Raw genomic sequence first — 18,423 nt, 5'->3', positions numbered from 1 at the left:
GCATATTTTTAATCTTTTTTAATTTCTCTAGAATAGGCAGAAGGCAAAGGTGATAGGAGAGGGTGGGGAATGGCTTTAAAAATGTATTAAGGGTCATGATAATCAAGCTTAGCTCATTTCCTCCCTACCAAAAGAAATTGGCCTGAGGACTCACCATTCTCAATTGAGAAAGGAGATTAGTATTGAAAGGAGGGAGGTAGGAGGCTCCTTTGGTTACTCCAGGAGTATAGGAAGTGTTCCAAGAGGGAAGGGGATAGCTTGGCTACTCAACTATTCTTGAATAAGTTTAAACCCAGACTATATTTTAACATATTTTTTTCTTCTTTCAAGATTCCTATAAATGTTCACTGAAATTTTTCCATCATATCATAGGTAATGGGATACTATGCTTCTTTGAACATCTCACCAAATTAGAAATAGCTTGGATAAGGATTCATGATAAATTAAATAGAACTGCTTTTGACAGACTTGAGCCTAAAATGAAGAGCACAGTATTAATATTTTTCATATATGTTATGCATATATGTGTGCTTACATGTATATAAATGCAAATACATTTTTCATTTATTTTCACAATAATTCTGTCACAGATGTTATTAATACCTGTCCAAGGTCACTCAACTAGTAGATATCAGAGGAAAGGTTTAAATTCAGTTGTACCTCACTCAAGTCTTGCTACATGTAATATACTACCAGATGCCTCTTCTCTCTCTCACTCTCCTCACAATCTCTTGTCAAAGTCACAGCCTTTAACCTTCACATCTTTCCTATCTCCCTTTTCTCTTTCTTTCATCAAATCAACCATTCTTGCAGAGAACCCCCATCACTTCTTTCCTAGACTTGCAATTGCCTTCTAATTCATTTCTCTTCCTCAAATCTTTCCCTACTCCAATCCACCCTCCAGTGGGCTATCAAAGTGTTCTTCTTAAAACACAGATCTGACAAATACTCTACTCCAGTGGCTCTTATTACCTCAAGGCCAAACATAAATTCATTTCTTTGACATTTAATCCCTTCACAAGCTGACCACTTTTTATCTTTCTAGTTTTGTTTTGTTTTTACACTTTACTCTCCTCTGCACTCTCAATGATCCAATATAGTGGCCTAGCTGCTGCCTCTTAAAGCATTCCATCTCTCAAATCCCTGCACAAGTCTTGATGGTCCCTTGTTCAGGTTAAAAAGGCTTTTCTCCTTGTCTCAGACTCCTATCTTCCCTGTCTTCTCTCAAAACAGAAGCTTTGATATCCCACCTTCTTCAGGAGCCTTTTCTGGGTTCCCCATCTCAAGTCTTCCCTTCAAGCTCTAGTGTATATATCTTGCATTATATATGTTATCTCTCCTATTAGAATGTGAGTTCCTACAGAAAAGAGACCTTGAGTTTTTTCATCTTTATATCCCCAGAACTTAGCATAGTGCCTGAAACAAAGTGCTTTTATTTTTTTATTATATACTTAATAACCACCACCACCATCAGCAAAGAAAAATTTTAATTAAACAAATGCATTAAAAATTATGTGCAAAACCACAAACTCCACATCACTTACAATTTCTTTTAAGATATGTAAATTATATGTATATGATAACATAAACATCCTCTGCTTTTGAGTTCCCTTTGGATTTGTTTTCCTTGGATATTTTTTGCTCTTGATTTTTTTTATGTAATCATAGGATTATTATTCGTATTCTTTTTTCATCTCTTCATGTTTCCCTTATTTTCTTTATATTTCCAATATTTGCCATTTCTAATAACATAACACAATCCCCATTACATTAAAATATCCCTCTATTCAGCCATTCTTCCATTCATTGCATTTACATTATTTCCAGTTATTTTGATGTAACAGAAAAAGCTTCATGAATATTTTCCTTCATACATTGCTTTTTACCCTCTTAATAATGTCCTTAGGGTCCAATCCTTGTAATGGGATCCCTAGTTCAATGAGCATGATCAGCTTTATAGCTCTTAATGTATACTTCCATCTTGTTTTCTAAAACAACTCACAGTTGCTCTAGCAATATCATATTAGGCCTGTTTCTCCATTTTCCTATTAGCATTTAATTTGATCATCTTTACCCATCTGGTTCTTAGTTAACATACATTACCAGGACCTACAAAGTACTTTTAAATAAATGCTGGCTGACTGACCTTACTGCCTCCAGAAGTCTTCAATTTACACTTTCCTTAAGAATGTTACTTAGTCATCAGTTTGCCTGGATTTGAAATTTCTACAAGTTCTTCTGTCTCTAGGAGACTATGGTTAGGTTAGAAAGTTCATTTAGGGTTTTTTGGTGTTTAGTTAATCTATCATTTAAATAGACCCTAAATGGCCAAGAGATAAAAGAAAGAACCTACTTTTAGGGCATCTATCAAACAGGGCATGATGGTATACTATCTATCCTTATAGACATAATAATAATACCTCCTGTATGCCCATTTTCAAATCTGCAGCATCTCACCAGCCCATTCTCCATTGGAAAAGCCCAGCCATTTACATTTTACATGTCTCACAAAGTTGTGGCTATTTGGTTAAAGTTGGACTTGCATATGTTCACACTTTTTAAATGACTTGGCTACTACACTGCTTTCAGAGCTATTTTTAAAATTCATATTCATATTCAAATCCATATCAGTTTTTGTTTCATGTGTCACATTCTCATTTTTCTCCATACAGTAATAAATAAATTTATAATCATTTTAATATTAAAATAAAAAATAAATTCAGGAAGAGAAGGAGATAGAGGACAGAATTACCTACAAGATAAACTGGTTCACAACAGCTGAACTAAAGCAGTGTTAACAGCTCTCAGATTTCCAGTAAAACAGGGTACTGGAGTTATTTGAGGCTATAATGACACACCCAACAAAATATAATTAATTAAGGATCAAGTCTAAATCACATGTTTTCAAGTCATGGAAAAGAAGGTCTTCATAGCTCTCACAATTTACCTTTCCTCAAAGTATGGATGGCTTCCTCAGATAACCACGGTTTCCAGAAGTTGGCTACAGCATCATATACTTTGCTGCTGGATATAGGCAATTGGTCCTGATAAAATATAACAACATAAGGCACCATTTAAAGTTTGATTAAAATGCATGAATGAAAAAGAATGATGGTAGAACAACTTTTAAAATAAGCCAAATATGATTCTTATGACCATAATCACATACAATCTTCTAAACATTTAATGATTATAGAAGTTAATTTGATTCCTTTAGCTCCTATGATTTGCCTGCAATATATTCCCTTTCATGATTTATTCTAGCAAGCTCTTTATCTGAGGCAATGTAGATATAGTGAATAAAGTGCTGGACTTGAAGTCAAGAAGACCTGGTTTGAATACTATCTCTTGACACTTACCAATTTTCATTGAGGAAGGAAATTTCCATACTTGGAGTTCCCTACATTGATGAAATCATAGACTTTTATGTATTAATATGTAAAATGGGGATAATAGCACCTACCTCCCAGCATTGTTGTGAGAACCAAATGAAATAACATTAAAGTTCTGAGCCCAGTGCTTGGCACATAGTAAGAACTATTTGAAAATTAGTTATCAATATCATGACTATTATTATTATCTTTATTATTATCATTATTCCCCACATTGTCTCGTAACCTGGAGATTCTTTACAGCTGTTTTTATTTTACCATTCCACACAGCTTGACCTTCTCAAAGAATTCTTTTATATTCATGGAGAAAATATTGTTATTGGCATAAATAATTCAAAAACATAACACCTTCATTTTAAAGAATAGAGATGTAAATTAAAACCCTACAGACACTTTCAGAATCAGGAAATCATTGTAATACATTCACATTTTGTGGCAGCTATGTTTTTGCCTCATGACTGCCCACCTATATAAAATTGATGGAAACTCCACTAAGATATAGACCAACATTCCAAAACAAATACAACATCCTAGTCTTTGTCTGATGTGACACCCAAGCCATTAGTTCAAGATGATTTTTCCTAATTGCCAAGTAGATGGTGGAAACTTATGTATATTTATGTTAAGTAATAACTAGACAGTTTGTTCTAACTGGAACTAATTACCTCATTTTGTTTTTTGTTTTGTGCCAGAGGTCAAGGTCACTTGATAGAATATTATAGAATGACATCCCAAAAAGGTATTTAATAAAAATCCATTGCATAATAACTCTAAAACCTCCTTGGTCAGATCCTATTTACTGAGATTAAGTGGAGAGTCTAATGTGCTGGGTCAAAACATAATAAAGCACTTAGATTTTTAGAATCATAGAATTTTTAGAGGTGAATTGGAATTTAGATATCACACATCAAACTCTCATTTTATAGATAAGGGAATAATGATTTGCTCATGGTCACCACAATCAGAGGATTGCAACCAGAATGAAGATCTTTTGTACCATGTTTTATCCAGTCTACCTCACTGCCTTCTGGGTGTGTCACAACCAAGGCCAAGAAAAGGGAGTTTAAAAAGGAAGGGCACTAGGCTCACCCAGCTTTACTGGTACATGGGTGTGGGAAAAATCTACTGATTAATTAGGGACCCTGACCCAGACTGCTTCCTTGGGTGGGAGCAAAAAGGAATTTCAAAGATTGCCAAGGAAATACTTACCTCTTCTGTTGTAATGGGTGGAGATGTGAATATATGCATGTGTGTTTTGTGTCTCTATGGTAAATATTTGCATGTCTTCATTAGATATGATGCTTCTAATTCAATAGTATCTATCTCAATCATTATTGCCTAATATCCAATTTTATTATTTACAGATAATTCTGGAACAAGTTGTCTCTGTGCTTTTCATAGTACAATTTATTCTACTAATGATGGTAGGACAAAAATAATTTTAATAAAATGAACAAATGAGGGAAACATCTATGGCTATAAAGCATTGGACATATCAAAAAATGGATACAATGGTCCTTTTTATTTTTTCTCATCTTTCATATTCTTGTTTATATGGAGGGGCTATATATAGATGAGGAGTACATTCATAAACAAAGGTAGCATAAAATTAATAAAACTGAATGAAATCATTTTTAAAAGAAACAAATGTCAGCTGTTCATAAAACTACAAGAAAATTTATAAGAACTGATGCAGCAGGTAAGCAGAAGCAAGAAAACTAATAAACATACAATGATTACATGAATTGAAAGAACTACAATCACACATACATTGCATACACTAACAGCCATGATTGATGTTTTGATCAGTTCTGAACTGTTTTTTCTTTTTTTTTTTAACTCTGTTATGAGTGCAAATTTACAGAGTGGCTGCTATGTTCACAATTAAAACAGCATAAAAACAAAAGTTGAGATTTTTAAACATTCTATCGCTCATTTCTCAAACTGAAAAATTAAAGCTCTCTTACCAAAAAGATTCAGGAACTAGAATTCAGGAACATGGGGCTTTATATGGTAAGGCAAATGACGCTCTCATAGGTTCTATTCAGTCTACTCAAGCTTTACTGAATGCTGATAGGCCACACCATCCTTCAAAATCTTCTCTTCTCTTTGAGTTTCAGATACAATTTACTGTTGCTTCTTTTTCTTCTTAACTAAGGGTTATGTCTAAATCTGCTTCAATGTCTCTGTACAATCCTGAGTCCTCATGCTGTGTGCTTCTTAAGTTTTTTGTACATGGATCTTCTTTGTTTCTCTTGGTAAATTCATTCATTCCTATAGTTTATAACTACCATATTTTTTTTTATCTCCAGTATTAACCTTCTTCTAATCTTTAGACTCATATGAGCTCCAGGTGCCTTTAGAACATTTCAACACCCATATTCACTGGCTGTGCCACTTAACTGGAACTCTCTACCTCTTTTCATTTGTCTCCTTTCTTCATTTCAGTTTTAGATGAAGTTTCACTTTCTATAAGAATCCTTTCCCATATTTCCATAATCTTAGTGCCTTCCCTCTGAGATTTTTCTCAAAATGATTTTGTCTGTATTTTACTAATACATGGTCACTTCACTTGTTATTTTCCCCATTAGAGCTTCCCCATGTAAGCTTCTCAAGATAAGGGATAATTTTTGCCTTTTCTTGTGTACTCCAGTGTTTAATAAATGTTTGTTGGCTTGACTATTAGGAAACATGCAATGTTCTGTTTTGAAAAATTCATTGATAGTATTTGGCATTATTAACAAGAAATTAGTGGTATTGGTTCTAATTGGAAGAGACAATGATGCCCAATATAAACTAGAACACATTTTCAGAGAAAGTGTCCAAAATATGACCCATGACACTGCTTAACATCCATATCACATTTAAGCACAAACAAAAAATACATTGAATTTAACATACATCTTTGAATATTGTCTGCCAAGACTTAATCATCTTTTGCTGCCTCACAGTTCCCCATATCATCCTTCACAGTACTAAATCTTAGTATTTACAAGTCAACTGAAAATTACATTTCATTCTATGAAAAGAGAATTAAACTCTTTGTTTTTAATGTAATCAATCAGCAACATTTAATTTAATTAATCAAGAACTTTGAAGAGAGAGTTCAAAAGGGCATGAAACTGTTGAGAAGTTGGGGGCCCCAAGTCCTTCTGATCAAAGCACAGCCCATGGATGGTGTGAGGCTGCTAGTGGCAGCAGTGATTCTAAAACATATATTACAACAACCTGTAACACATTTATTTTAATTTGTAGCAATAGGGAACTATAATAGCTCTAATAATTTGAATCCTTAGATAATTCCTGAATATGATTTTAACCAAGAGTTTCAAATCCACTGTCAATTTTATTGACAAGATATAAGCCTAAAATTGTTGATTTATCATCTTTCCTTCCCTCCCCACCATAAAAACAATAAGAAAAGTAAAGTGACTCAAAAGGGAATTAGAGGATGAGAATAAAGTTAATTAAAAGGGCTCTAGTAAACTCAGAACAGATTATTAATCCCTGAAGAATCAAGAAAAGTGACTCTACATTATGAAAAATTAATAGTATGTTTCTTTTTGTTTACCCCATCCCACCTCTTTTCCTATCAAACAGTCAATAACAAATCCTGAGAGTTATACCTTTAAACCCTAAAGATCACAATTATTTTAAATTTTATGGAAGATAAAATTACCTGAGGCCAGTAGTCATGATTTCCCAAAGCAGGGAAAACCTGTAAATTGGGAAAGAGGCTTTGGATGGTGGTTGTCATATTGCCAATGACATTTATGACTACATCCGTGGAGAGTTCCTTAACTGGAATGTGAGGAGGACTATCCCTGTAGAGAAAATAGTGCTTATTAATTAATAAAACAGATTGTAATTAAGGAAAAATGGTACTTTATAAGTTTTGCCATTCATCTTAGATATATAATTTTTACAAATCATGATATGAAAAGCTGCTGCAAATTATATTCCAAAACATACTGTTACTACCGAAATGTTTCACTACTTTACCAACACAGCCAAAACTATTTGCTTTTCCTTCTCCTCCATACTAGGTTTCATCATCCACAAAATAGGACCGAGAATAATAATAGCATCTATTTTACAGTGGTTTTGTGAAAAATAAATGAGATAATGTAAGTGACAGACTTTGATCATCTTAAAACAGTAATATAGAAAGTGAATAGTCATTATGGAAAAAGAAAGGTCTTTTCAGTCCAGAGGGACCAAGGACACTGAAATCAAAGGAAAATATTTAAATATGAAAAGCAAACAGGTGTATGGGAGAGTCATGGGCTAAGTCACTGACTCACAAGGATCAAGAGAGAAGAAAGAGAAAGATCCCAGAGAGAAATCCCTTTCTTCATGCATTTGAAAAGCTATCTTGTAGAAGAACTGAGTTTTTTTTTTTTTATTAATCCCAAAAGGTAAAATTAAGCAATCAAAAGGTAGAAGTGCAGGTAAGAAGACAGGAATTTGCTCTAAAGGAAAAATTCTTAAAAACTAGAGTTATCCAAAAGTAAAATAGACCACCCTAGTAGCTAATGGGAACTCTATATTGAAGATCTTTGAACAAACATAGATGACCTCTCTTAGAGTCTGTTATAGAGAGCAATTCTGTTCAGGTTCAGTTTGGTTTAGGCATTCTCAGAGGTCCTTTCCAACTCTGGGATTCTGAGAACAAGCAACCTTCTGATTTTCTATCTTTTTTAGGTACTAGATACACAGGCAATAAATTAATAATGAGTACAATAGAAAGACTATAGAAGAAAATTATTTTACAACTCATAAAACATATATTCCATGCCTTCTTATGAGAACTATCATCACAGTGATCAAGTGTATTCAATACTTTCTGTAAAACACATTATTCAAAGGCACTATTTCACAATTCATAGCTATCATTTTAATTATATGAAAAATCATATGGTACTATATGAAAAAACGTAGTACTTATCTCACACTTAAGAACAGCATTCTCAATATCTCTTCTAATCTCTGAAAAAATATCTTCATTTTATCTACTGTTATTGAACCAGATAAATGTAAAGCACTTGAAGAAATATAGTCTATATAAATTATGCTCTTAAGTTATTTCCTATTCTATTGAAGTTTCCCATAAAGTAGATGCTGGATAAATTTTGGCTGCTGTTTGACTGATCACTTACCCAGTCCATATCATGAAAGATGCTTGCTGTCCAGAGCTCTTAATGAAATTAAATGCTGATAAGATGAGTTGGTATGGAGAATCACATAGAAAATCTCCAAAAGGGCCTGGATTGGAAGCATTTGCCCCATGGGATGATGAGCATACTTTTGTGTGGTCTTCAGTGATGTGGTATGTAGGGTCTAGATGTAAGTCAGTCACGTGCCAAAACTGTCCTATGGTTTGAAAGGAAATATTATTGAAATTCTTCTTCCTCTAAGTTTCCATACATAATTTTATAAGAAAACTGGAAGCAGTTCCCCACATGACAAAGTAGGAAAATTTGAGTAAATGGTATGCTCCTGTGCTTTGCAATTAAATGCAATCTTTCCATGTCAGTAGGTTAGGAAACAAAAGACAGTTGGGAAAAATGACAATTCAATGGGACTCATAAACTTGAACCACAACTGATGGGTTCAGAGATAGTGTGAATCTTAAGATCTAATCTGAATAATGAAATATATGGAGACACCCTTGTGGGAGGATAGTAATATTGCCTAGTGCTTTAACAGCATGTTTCCTTGAAAGATTTAAGACTTATTCTCCAGGTATGATTATTTGCATTTTTTGAGATGGAAGAACTCATATGGCAAGGTAATATGATTTTGCCCTGTGTTATATGCTGAGTTAATGGTAGAGTCTGGAATGAGATCTCTGTCTCTTAGTTTTTCATATGAAGCCATACCTAAGATTAACAGAGAATGAATACAATTTTTATAGCAGCAGCTTTTAGCCTAAATGTAAGAATTTCCATTTAGGACTCTTGGAAACTACCTAATATTAGGCTGCCCATATTCTAGGTTTTCCTTCTACTTCCCTTATTAAGAAAAACAATTGTAAAGGAGAATAGGCCAATTCTGCTCCAATAGAGCTGCTGAAAACTAGTGCAGTATACTTAGATTAACAAACATCTGATTCTATCCCTGCTTGGGAATTACCCTGAGGGTCAAAAATATTACACTTAGGGATGTAGTGAGGGTCTCCACTAAGGACTGCTACATTCAGTTGTATGAAACACAAAAGTTTCAAGTGTATCTGTGTATATTGTGCACATGCCAACAGAGACTGATAGTCAGACACTTGTCAAAATATGATTTTATTACTGTTACTCTAAACACTGTCATTTCCAGCCCTTAGCAAGGATTTGGCACATGACAAATGTAAAAAAAAAAATATTTATGACTTGACTTCTTAGTTTATCACTATCACTGATCTATATCCAGCTAGGTAGCAGACACGCCGTGAATAGAGATCCTGACCTGGAGTCAGGAAAACCAGAGTTTAAATCAAACCTCAGATACTTATTAGCTATATAACCCTAGGCAAGTCACTTAATTTCTCTTAGTTCCCCCATCTGTATAAAGGAGGTCAATAATAGCACCTACCTGCCAAGGTTATTGTGAAGACACAAGATAATATTTGTAAAGTGCTTTGCAAAATTTAAACACTCTATAAATTTGAGCTATTTACTCTTAAAACCACAGAATTTTAGAGCTGAAGTAAACATTAGCAATCACCTTGGGTCAGCACACCTCATTTTACAAATGAGAGGGGGAAAAAAAGAAGCCCAAGGGTAATTAGCCATGTAATCTAGATTGTAGCAAGATTGAAGTTAGAATCCAAATCTCTTGGCATATTGTCTAGGGAGTGCCCTTTTAAATCATTATAAAGAAAATGGAATGAACTGGGTATCTACAGCAAGAGTGAATAAATGATAAAGTATTTATTTAGAGTACATTATGTGGAAAGCACTGTTCTGAGACAAGGGATATAATTATAAAAAAAGGGGGTTAATCTCTGCTCCTCAAATTACACATACTAGTATGGGAAGCAACTCATAAAGGTTCAGCTTTGAACCAGATGTCTCCAAGGTCTTAGGATAGAGTGGCAAAGCAAATATTAATTCCTCTTTTTTAATGTCATTTCCACTTTATAAAAATATTGGTTTTTGATGTTTAGCCATTTGATATCTAATCATTTTGATGTCTAACCAGACTTTGATCACCAAGAATGATAAGAAACCTTTATTGGTCAGTTAATGATCCCCTGCCTACAACTTTGAGAATGTTGATCAAAAAAACCATACTCTACTCCAAATCTTTAAGACATTGCAACTTTTGTTTTGAGCCAACACAAATCCTACTCAATACATACCTGGAATTTGAAAAAAAGCCAAAGATTACCTTGAAGACAACCAAAACTTGGGTTATAACAATTTACAAGAGAGTGGTGGGGGTTGAAGAAAAAACCAATAACTAAATAGAATTTTCAAATTTCATAATCATTATTTACCAATGCATTACTGAATATAACACCTTATACCAAATATGATTACATAATACACTATAATATGAATATAGCAACCTTGTTTATGTTTTCTGAAATAAAGTATTTTGAATATATGCTTAAATTCACTCTACTTATTCCTATTCATACTGAAGAGTCCTGTATGACCCTGACAACTCTCTAGATTTCCTTTTCCTTTTCTGTAAAATGGTCATGCTCAACTAGATGATCTCCAAAATCTCTTCCAACCATATAACTATGACATTCTACTTCTAGATTAACTTTGGCAAATCAAACTATATATGAAATACAATGAGGTTACAACCTGTAAGAAGGATGGTATAGGCATTAATATTCATATTTTATAGACAAGAAAACTATAAAGAAGCAAGTGATTTCCCCAAAATTAGTCCAAGATAAAACCTGTACTCTAATTTAGAAACCTAATCCATGGTTCTTTTTACTAAGCTTGTGCTTTATAAAGTATACTAAGCAGAGTACTTTAAGGAGGAATTCTAAAATTTCAAAACTGAAAGGAACCTAGGAGACATCTAATCCAATAATCCCATTTTACAAAAAAGGAAACTGAAGCTAAAAGGATTAAATGACCTGAAAAATTCACATAACAAATTACTGGTCAATCAATTGTTTGCCAGCTGGGGCAGTTTCTAGATTAGTTTCCTGTTATTTGATCTACTTTCAGTGTTGTGTGTATGTGTATGTGTGTTTGTGTGTGTGTCTGTGTGTGTGTGTGTGTGTGTGTGTGTGTGTAGACAGCTCATTTAAATAGATGAATATAGACATCTCAACTTCACATCATCTTGTGATTTTAAACTGGGATTGATTGTTAAATTTTCTCCAATAAGTCAATGATTTTGAAGTGATTCCCACAAGCAATATATAGACATTACCTGCCTGTTAGAAAACAAATAATTTCATTTGTGGTCATTCAGTATTTATCATTTCCAGTGCCTCAAATGAAATAATCAATACAAAGTGCAAACCTTGACATGCTATTATTTTGACTTTTTAAAAAGAAACTTCATGTTTTTTCTAGAGAAAACAGAATCATTGAAGTTTCTAAATCTGGGTAGTAATATAGTTGGCCCTGTATTTTTAGAATATCGGTTTGGCAGCTATATGTACAGAGGCCAGTTTAGAGAAATGAGATAATGGAAGGAAAATTAACTGAATAGCCCAAAGACACACAAGGAAGGCCTCAATTAGAGTGGTGGCTGGGTAAGTGGAAAGGGAAGAGGACAGGAAAATGTTATGGAATTAGAGAGAAATCAGGAGAGAGAATAAAGCTGGAGGTTTGAGATAAAGAGAGAGAGAGCTATCTTTAAGCCACCTGCTTAGAGAGAGTAACTGATATCTCAGACTTCAAAATATTGAAAGTTTAGAGCAGAAAAAAGAAGAGGAATTAGGATGGAGCCTCAGGGTACATCCCACAGGTAGGAGTATGTATACAGATATAGCAAAAGAGGTTGAAAAGTGGCTAGGCACATAAGAGAAAACTAAGAACAATGACATATACATTCAGATAGGTTAAAGTATATCTGGAGAGGAGGGCAGCTGGGTGGCTCAATGGATTGAGAGCCAGACCTAGAGATGGGAGGTCCTAGGTTCAAATTTGAACTCAGACACTTCTTAACTGTGTGACCCTGGGCAAGTCATTTAACCCTCATTGCCTAGTCCTTACTGCTTTTTTGCCTTAGAACCAACACACAGTATTGATTCTAAGACAGAAAGTAAGGGTTTAAAAAAAAGTATATCTGAAGAGGATGATCAACAGTGTCAAAAGCAATAGAGGTCAAGCAGGATATGGACTTAAGGCTTTTAGTATCAGCAATTAGAAAGCTAGCATAAACTTGGAGATCAGTTTCAATTGAGGAATAGACTGGAAACCAGATTGCAATAATTGAGAAGAGGAAGTAATAAATGTAAACGTTTTAAGAGTTTGACTGTGAAAAGAAGAGATAAAGAATGATAGTTTGAGTGGCTGTAGAATCAAGTGAAACTTAGTTTTTGTGTTTTTATTATGTTTTAAGATGAGAGACCTGGTATGCTTTGAAATCAAATCAAGAAATAAAGTAGAATGGTTAAGCTTGGTGAGCAGAGGAGTCACCCCTTAATCAGGCACTGGGGTAAAAGAAAGAATGAGGGATGATACCAAAGAGATAGTGAAATAGATAGCACAAGAGAGAACTCACAAAGAATGGCATCTCTTTTCTCAGTAAAGTAAGAAAGGTTCTCAGCTGAGAATAAAGAGGGAGGAGTATCATTGGAGGCTAGAAGAGAAAAGGGAAGGTTTGGAAGCATCTCTGTGGGAAATGGAATACAGATTCTATTAAGGAAGAATGAAAGAATACATTAGGGAAGGGGGGGAAAGGATTGCCATGCATCAGTGAGCACACAACTGAGATTAGACAATGTCAATTTGTAGTAGATCTGGCCAGCAAAATCTTGATAACTTCCTCCTGCTTCATTTAACAGTCAAAATATGAACAATGGAGGCTGATGAAGGTAATTCAGCCCTGGAGATAGGCATAGAATGCCTGGTAATGGGGAAAAAATACAAGGCATTCAAGAACAGATGAAAAGTATAAAACTGTACTGGTTAACGGTAAAATTAAGATTGGGGTAGGAAGAAAATTTGGGGCAAATACAAAGTTTGGGTAATACACTAGACTTACTCTAATAGAAATATATTACAAGCTTTCGAAATTCAAAACAATGTTTAATAACATTAAAGTAATACAGCAAAGAAGAGGTGGGATATGGTCACTAAGGGATATGCAGATTAAATAAGGAATGCTTTAGGGAGGACATCAAGTCAGTCTTTAAAAGATTTACTGTATAGTAAATTAGCAAAGTATCCTATGAAGAGGGAGGGGCAAAGAGTGGGAAGAGAGGGAGAAAAGCAAAGAGGAGGAAACAGGAAAAGGCAGATAAAGAAGATGGAAGGGAGAGGCTCCAAAGAGCAATTTCTCCTATAATTTTACCAATTCAGATTAAAAGCTACTTTGTAATTGAGAGAGTTGCCTTGGGCACTAGTTCTTAAAATGACTGGCCCAAGATCAGTCAACAAATGATTTAAACTGATCCAGGGCTAAGTGCTGGTTATATATTTAATATATTATCAGAGCCAGACTTTGCATACAGGTCTCTTTGGCATCAAGGCTCCCTATTCACTACTCTTTACACTATGCCATCCATTTAAATGTTTGGAAAGGTTTAATATAAGATAATGCTACCCAAGATTATTTCAGCAGGCAAAAGTGGACCAGCAAATATTTTTGACTTGATTACATGGCTACTCTCTGAGTCTTTCCCTACTAATCCTCTCAAGTTCAATAGTATTATGATCACAAAGAAAACACACTGACTCTAGAGTCAGAAGACTTGGATTCAAATCCTGACTCTAAAATTAAAATTTTGGGAACAGTATTGGATTTCAAGTCAACTTGCAATTAAATCCTGTGAGACTTTGGACAAGTCACAATATCTCCATGTCAGTTTCCTCATCTATAAAATTAAGGAGTTATGCTGGAAGGTTTCAGATAACTTCCAATTCTAACTTATGATGCTATAAATTCTGGCCAACAATACTTACTCATTCTTTTAACTATGGACAAGCATAGTTCCAACTCTGCTCAAGAAGCTTAAGCTACTTCTCATTACCTTTTGGAAAAAACCTCAAATTCCTATTTGACCCTTCACAATCTTGCCCTAGAATCCTTTTTTAGACTTAATTGAACTTTGCTTCCCCTCATGAACTAGTGGCTTGCTGGCCAAACTGGTTTTCTTGCTATTCATTACACAGGATATTCCAATTCTTATCCTAGTACCCTTTGCATTGGCTGCAGTTAAATGCCTCAAGCCATATTTGAACTCAAGGAAGACCGGACTCCAAGCTGAGCCACTTTAGGCGTTCAAACACTTTGCTAGATGAAAACATATGATTTATCATTCGTTTATTTGGGTATATGATTTGGGGGCTTGGTTTTATAAGATTACACTTACAAAAATGAATAATATGGTAATACGTTTTGAGAAATAATATATGTATAATCCAGTGGAATTGCTTGTCAGCTCTGGGAGGAGGGAGTGAAGAAGGAGGAGGGAAGGAACATGAATCACGTAACCTTGGAAAATTTATGTGTAAATTTGTTACTAGAATAAAATGAAGATAAAAACAAACACTTTACTACTATACTTCTCCCTTTGCCCTTCACCTCCAGGTTTCTAGGTAAACTTTATCTTTCCTTTCCCCCAAGAGAAAATGTTGACCTTGAGGCGAGTTCTTTAGAGGCCAAGGTCCAACTAAATCCCTAAAATCAACTTTTATTTAGTTCTTTTATAGTAATTGAGACTTTGTATCTTTAAATTCCAAAGAACAGAGTCGTTTCCCACAACAATGTCTAGAATGGAAGCTTCCGAGGGCAGGGAACTTCACTTATGTGAACTCTGCTCTCCCTCCCCCCACCACCCCCGTGGCCTGGCACCGTGAGTGACGTGGAGCATCTGCTCAGTCAACTTCAATTGCAAAGTGTAGCAACGAAACAAAAGGAGCAGCTAACATCTGGGAAATCATCAGACACTTTCTTGTTATGTCTGTCATTCACTGAAGTTGGGAAACCGACTTGTTTTAACTGCTAAATAGCTGAGTCATAGGAGCTTGGCAGCCAGGCACAAGTATGTGCCCCAACACTACAGGAGAATAATCACTTGCTCAAGAGGCATCAATGTTTGCTTCAAGGCTAAGTACTGCACACGCTTAAGAGACAGCTACCTCCATGAAGCAGCCAAGTCCTTCCGGGAATGTTTCATTTTTGAAATAACTCCGGGATGCTGGGAGTGGGGAAAGTGTTGAAACGTCTGGATCTTTGGAGTTTTTCGACTTAGATAACATAACTAACCTCAACATTCAATCCATCCTTAGTGGGGCTGAAAGAAGGTAGGCCAGCTCAATGTAAGATCACAGGGAAGGGAAGGGTGCATTTTCACCAATTTTTCCTCCTTCCCTGCGGAACTGGATAAATTAGAGGGAGAAAGCATCCTAGGTTTTGTTTTCTGAAAATGTTTCTGGCTACCTCCGATTCTCAGCGCCAAAGGTAATAAAACAGTGACTGCGCATTGATAAAGAATGAAATGGACTATTTGGTCGTTTGGCACTCACTTACCAGAGCAGTTTTGTTTGACTGACAGCTTCACTAGGGCAACCGCGGCTCCCTCGCAGTCTCCCTCCTGATCCAGGCAGACTGGGGTCCCTCCCCTTCTTTTCCCCTTCCCCTTCCCCTCCCCTCAAATACTTTTTTTTCCTTCCCCTTTCCAACCTGCCTTGTCTCTCGGCCCTCCCCACCATTTCAGCCAAATGAATTCAAGGGAATCCGGAAGGCTCTTTTAAAAATTATTTGAACACTTCAGCACCGGAACTCCTATTCCCTGCGGTTTTCCATAGCCAGCCTCTAGGGAGGCATGGCAGAGCACTTACCCACCGCTGGGTCCTGAATTTCGGCCACAGGGGAAGAGTTCCCGACTGGGAGAGCAAAGGCAGAGGAGATATATAAACTGCTCAGCAGGCAGCATGCCCAGGAGAACGTACCCCTTAGATCCATAGCCCAGGCTTTGGAGCCTGCCCAGGAAGCCGCAAAGTATGGGCTGTTAAGCTCGAGCCCTAGGTCAGGCCCCTAGGGGTGGGGTGGGAAAAGGAGGGCGTTTGCTGGAGGATCTGCGCTAGCCTGTCACTTGTGGCCAAAGCCGGCTATGCTCCGAGCTAAGCAGCTTAGCTACAGGAGCTACTGTCTGACGCCTTCTGGGTTCAAACTCGAGTTCTCTGCTCTGAGGTCTAGTTCTCCATTTGTAAATATCTCCGCCCCACCCCCACCCCTTTCCCAGGAGTTCGGTCCTTTTGAATCTCTTCATACTTGTTATTGTCGTCTGTGCATACTAGCATTTGATTTCACTATGTCGCAAAAACCTTTATATCGTCGAGATCTATCCAACCAAACGGCTCTTTTCTCTGAATTGTTTCAACTTTCTTAAAAAACCTTGCAAATCCCTAGAGTACCTCTTGGCCTTTGAAAACTGGCTAAAATATGAGGTTGGAATGGTAAGTGTCTTGGACCTTTGCTACTCTATATTTGAGACTCATAAGGAAATTCATAAATGGACATAACAGACTTTGTTTTCTCCTAAAAACCCTTTGGGGCAAGTTAGCTGGGTAATCTAATAGAGGTGTAAATCCCCCTTTCTTTAGTATCGAGTATTTAATGATTGTTTCTCGGTGAAGATGAAAAGTCCTAAAGATAATCAGCCCCCACATTTAATTATCAGAATGTGGAACTATTTTAGGAAAGAAAATGCCTTCCTCTTTTCTTATCCACAGAAAACTCTTCCTGTAAGTGCCTTTCTTTCTACTCATGGGAAACGCCTTTTTTGCTATCCTATAATCTAATAGGTATTGTGACCAGTGAACAGGGTTTTAAATCGGAAAATCAAAGCTACTGAGCTCTATATTCAAGTCCATCCAGGGACATGCTAAAACCACAATCAAAACTGTAGTAAGAATCAAATTGCTATTTTTTTTTTTTACTCTAGGGTAAAATGGTACTTGGAAACTCAACTCACAAAGGAAGCTTTGAAGTTAAAAGTATGGGAAGGAACTGTGAGCAATGAAGCCCCTTAGGAGAAAGAAAAGAAATAAATGACTACTTTCAGGAGAACTAAATGGAGAATATAGATTGGCAACTGGGATTCTAATACAAATATTAAACAAATGGAGGAGATAAAGTGAGTTGGGAGAGATGTCTTTTGAACCATCATTAATGTCACTTACAAAGAAGTTAGAAATGTAATTCCATGTGAAATTTATCAGTTTGTTTCTCTGTGAAATAGATAAGCCAACATAATACAGCCTAAAATCTGTGAGACATCATGGTATGTGTAAAATGAATATTCATCCATAAAAGGCATAATTAAAACAGTATAGAATATTCTCTGACTTCTTTCCTACCTATTTCTTTCATAGTTATACCTTACCTAGTGGTGCACATGGTATACATATTTATAAATTGTTTGCAGATCTATATTTCTCCCAATAAGGGTTGGAGGGTCAGTGGCTACATTGTTGGTGAGAGCAGAATAGGAGGGTCTGGTGCTTTGAACTAGCTTGTAATGGGACATGACTGCTCTGTATTAGCCACATCTTTTAATATAGTCTTTACCTTTTAGACCTTGATTTTTCAGAAATCACTCATAGGTTAAATTGCCTTTGATATTTGAAGTTTGACACTGCTTTTCTTTATAGTAAATACCTACATCAGTAACATACAAAAAAATTAACTTCTTGGAGGTGCTTAGAGGCAATATGGTACAGTAAAAAGATCAGTAAAGTCTTTTTCCTACCTTTGCCCCATTGCATGTTGCATGACTCTGCAACAGTGGGCAAGTAAGTCATCCTCTCTAAGATTCAGTTTTCTCATGTCTAAAATGGGAGGTAATAATATGTATACTACTGAATACACAAGAATGCTATGAAAAAGT

At 35.7% G+C, this 18,423-nt stretch overlaps 1 protein-coding gene across 3 annotated transcripts in view; it reads right to left on the bottom strand.

The window, feature by feature from the left end:
* SMPDL3A (sphingomyelin phosphodiesterase acid like 3A) overlaps window positions 1-16,744 on the bottom strand; it is a 31,800-nt gene extending 15,056 nt beyond the window's left edge. The window contains exons 1-4 of one of the 3 annotated variants that reach the window (XM_056818694.1): window positions 16,373-16,744; window positions 8,552-8,765; window positions 7,072-7,216; window positions 2,948-3,044 (exon numbers count right to left, since the gene is read on the bottom strand). In XM_056818694.1, the coding sequence (XP_056674672.1) occupies window positions 2,948-3,044; window positions 7,072-7,216; window positions 8,552-8,765; window positions 16,373-16,496 (580 nt within the window). In that variant the 5' untranslated portion in view covers window positions 16,497-16,744. Of the gene's footprint in view, window positions 1-2,947; window positions 3,045-7,071; window positions 7,217-8,551; window positions 8,766-16,061; window positions 16,148-16,372 lie in introns of those variants that run through there. The other 2 variants (XM_001379980.4, XM_056818695.1) reach the window with 2 other exon arrangements.
* Between the last annotated feature and the right edge of the window lie 1,679 nt (window positions 16,745-18,423).

The sequence above is a fragment of the Monodelphis domestica genome, chromosome 2 (assembly GCF_027887165.1).
Source record: "Monodelphis domestica isolate mMonDom1 chromosome 2, mMonDom1.pri, whole genome shotgun sequence".
Lineage (NCBI taxonomy): Eukaryota > Metazoa > Chordata > Mammalia > Didelphimorphia > Didelphidae > Monodelphis > Monodelphis domestica.
This window is presented reverse-complemented; position numbering and strand designations above follow the sequence as displayed.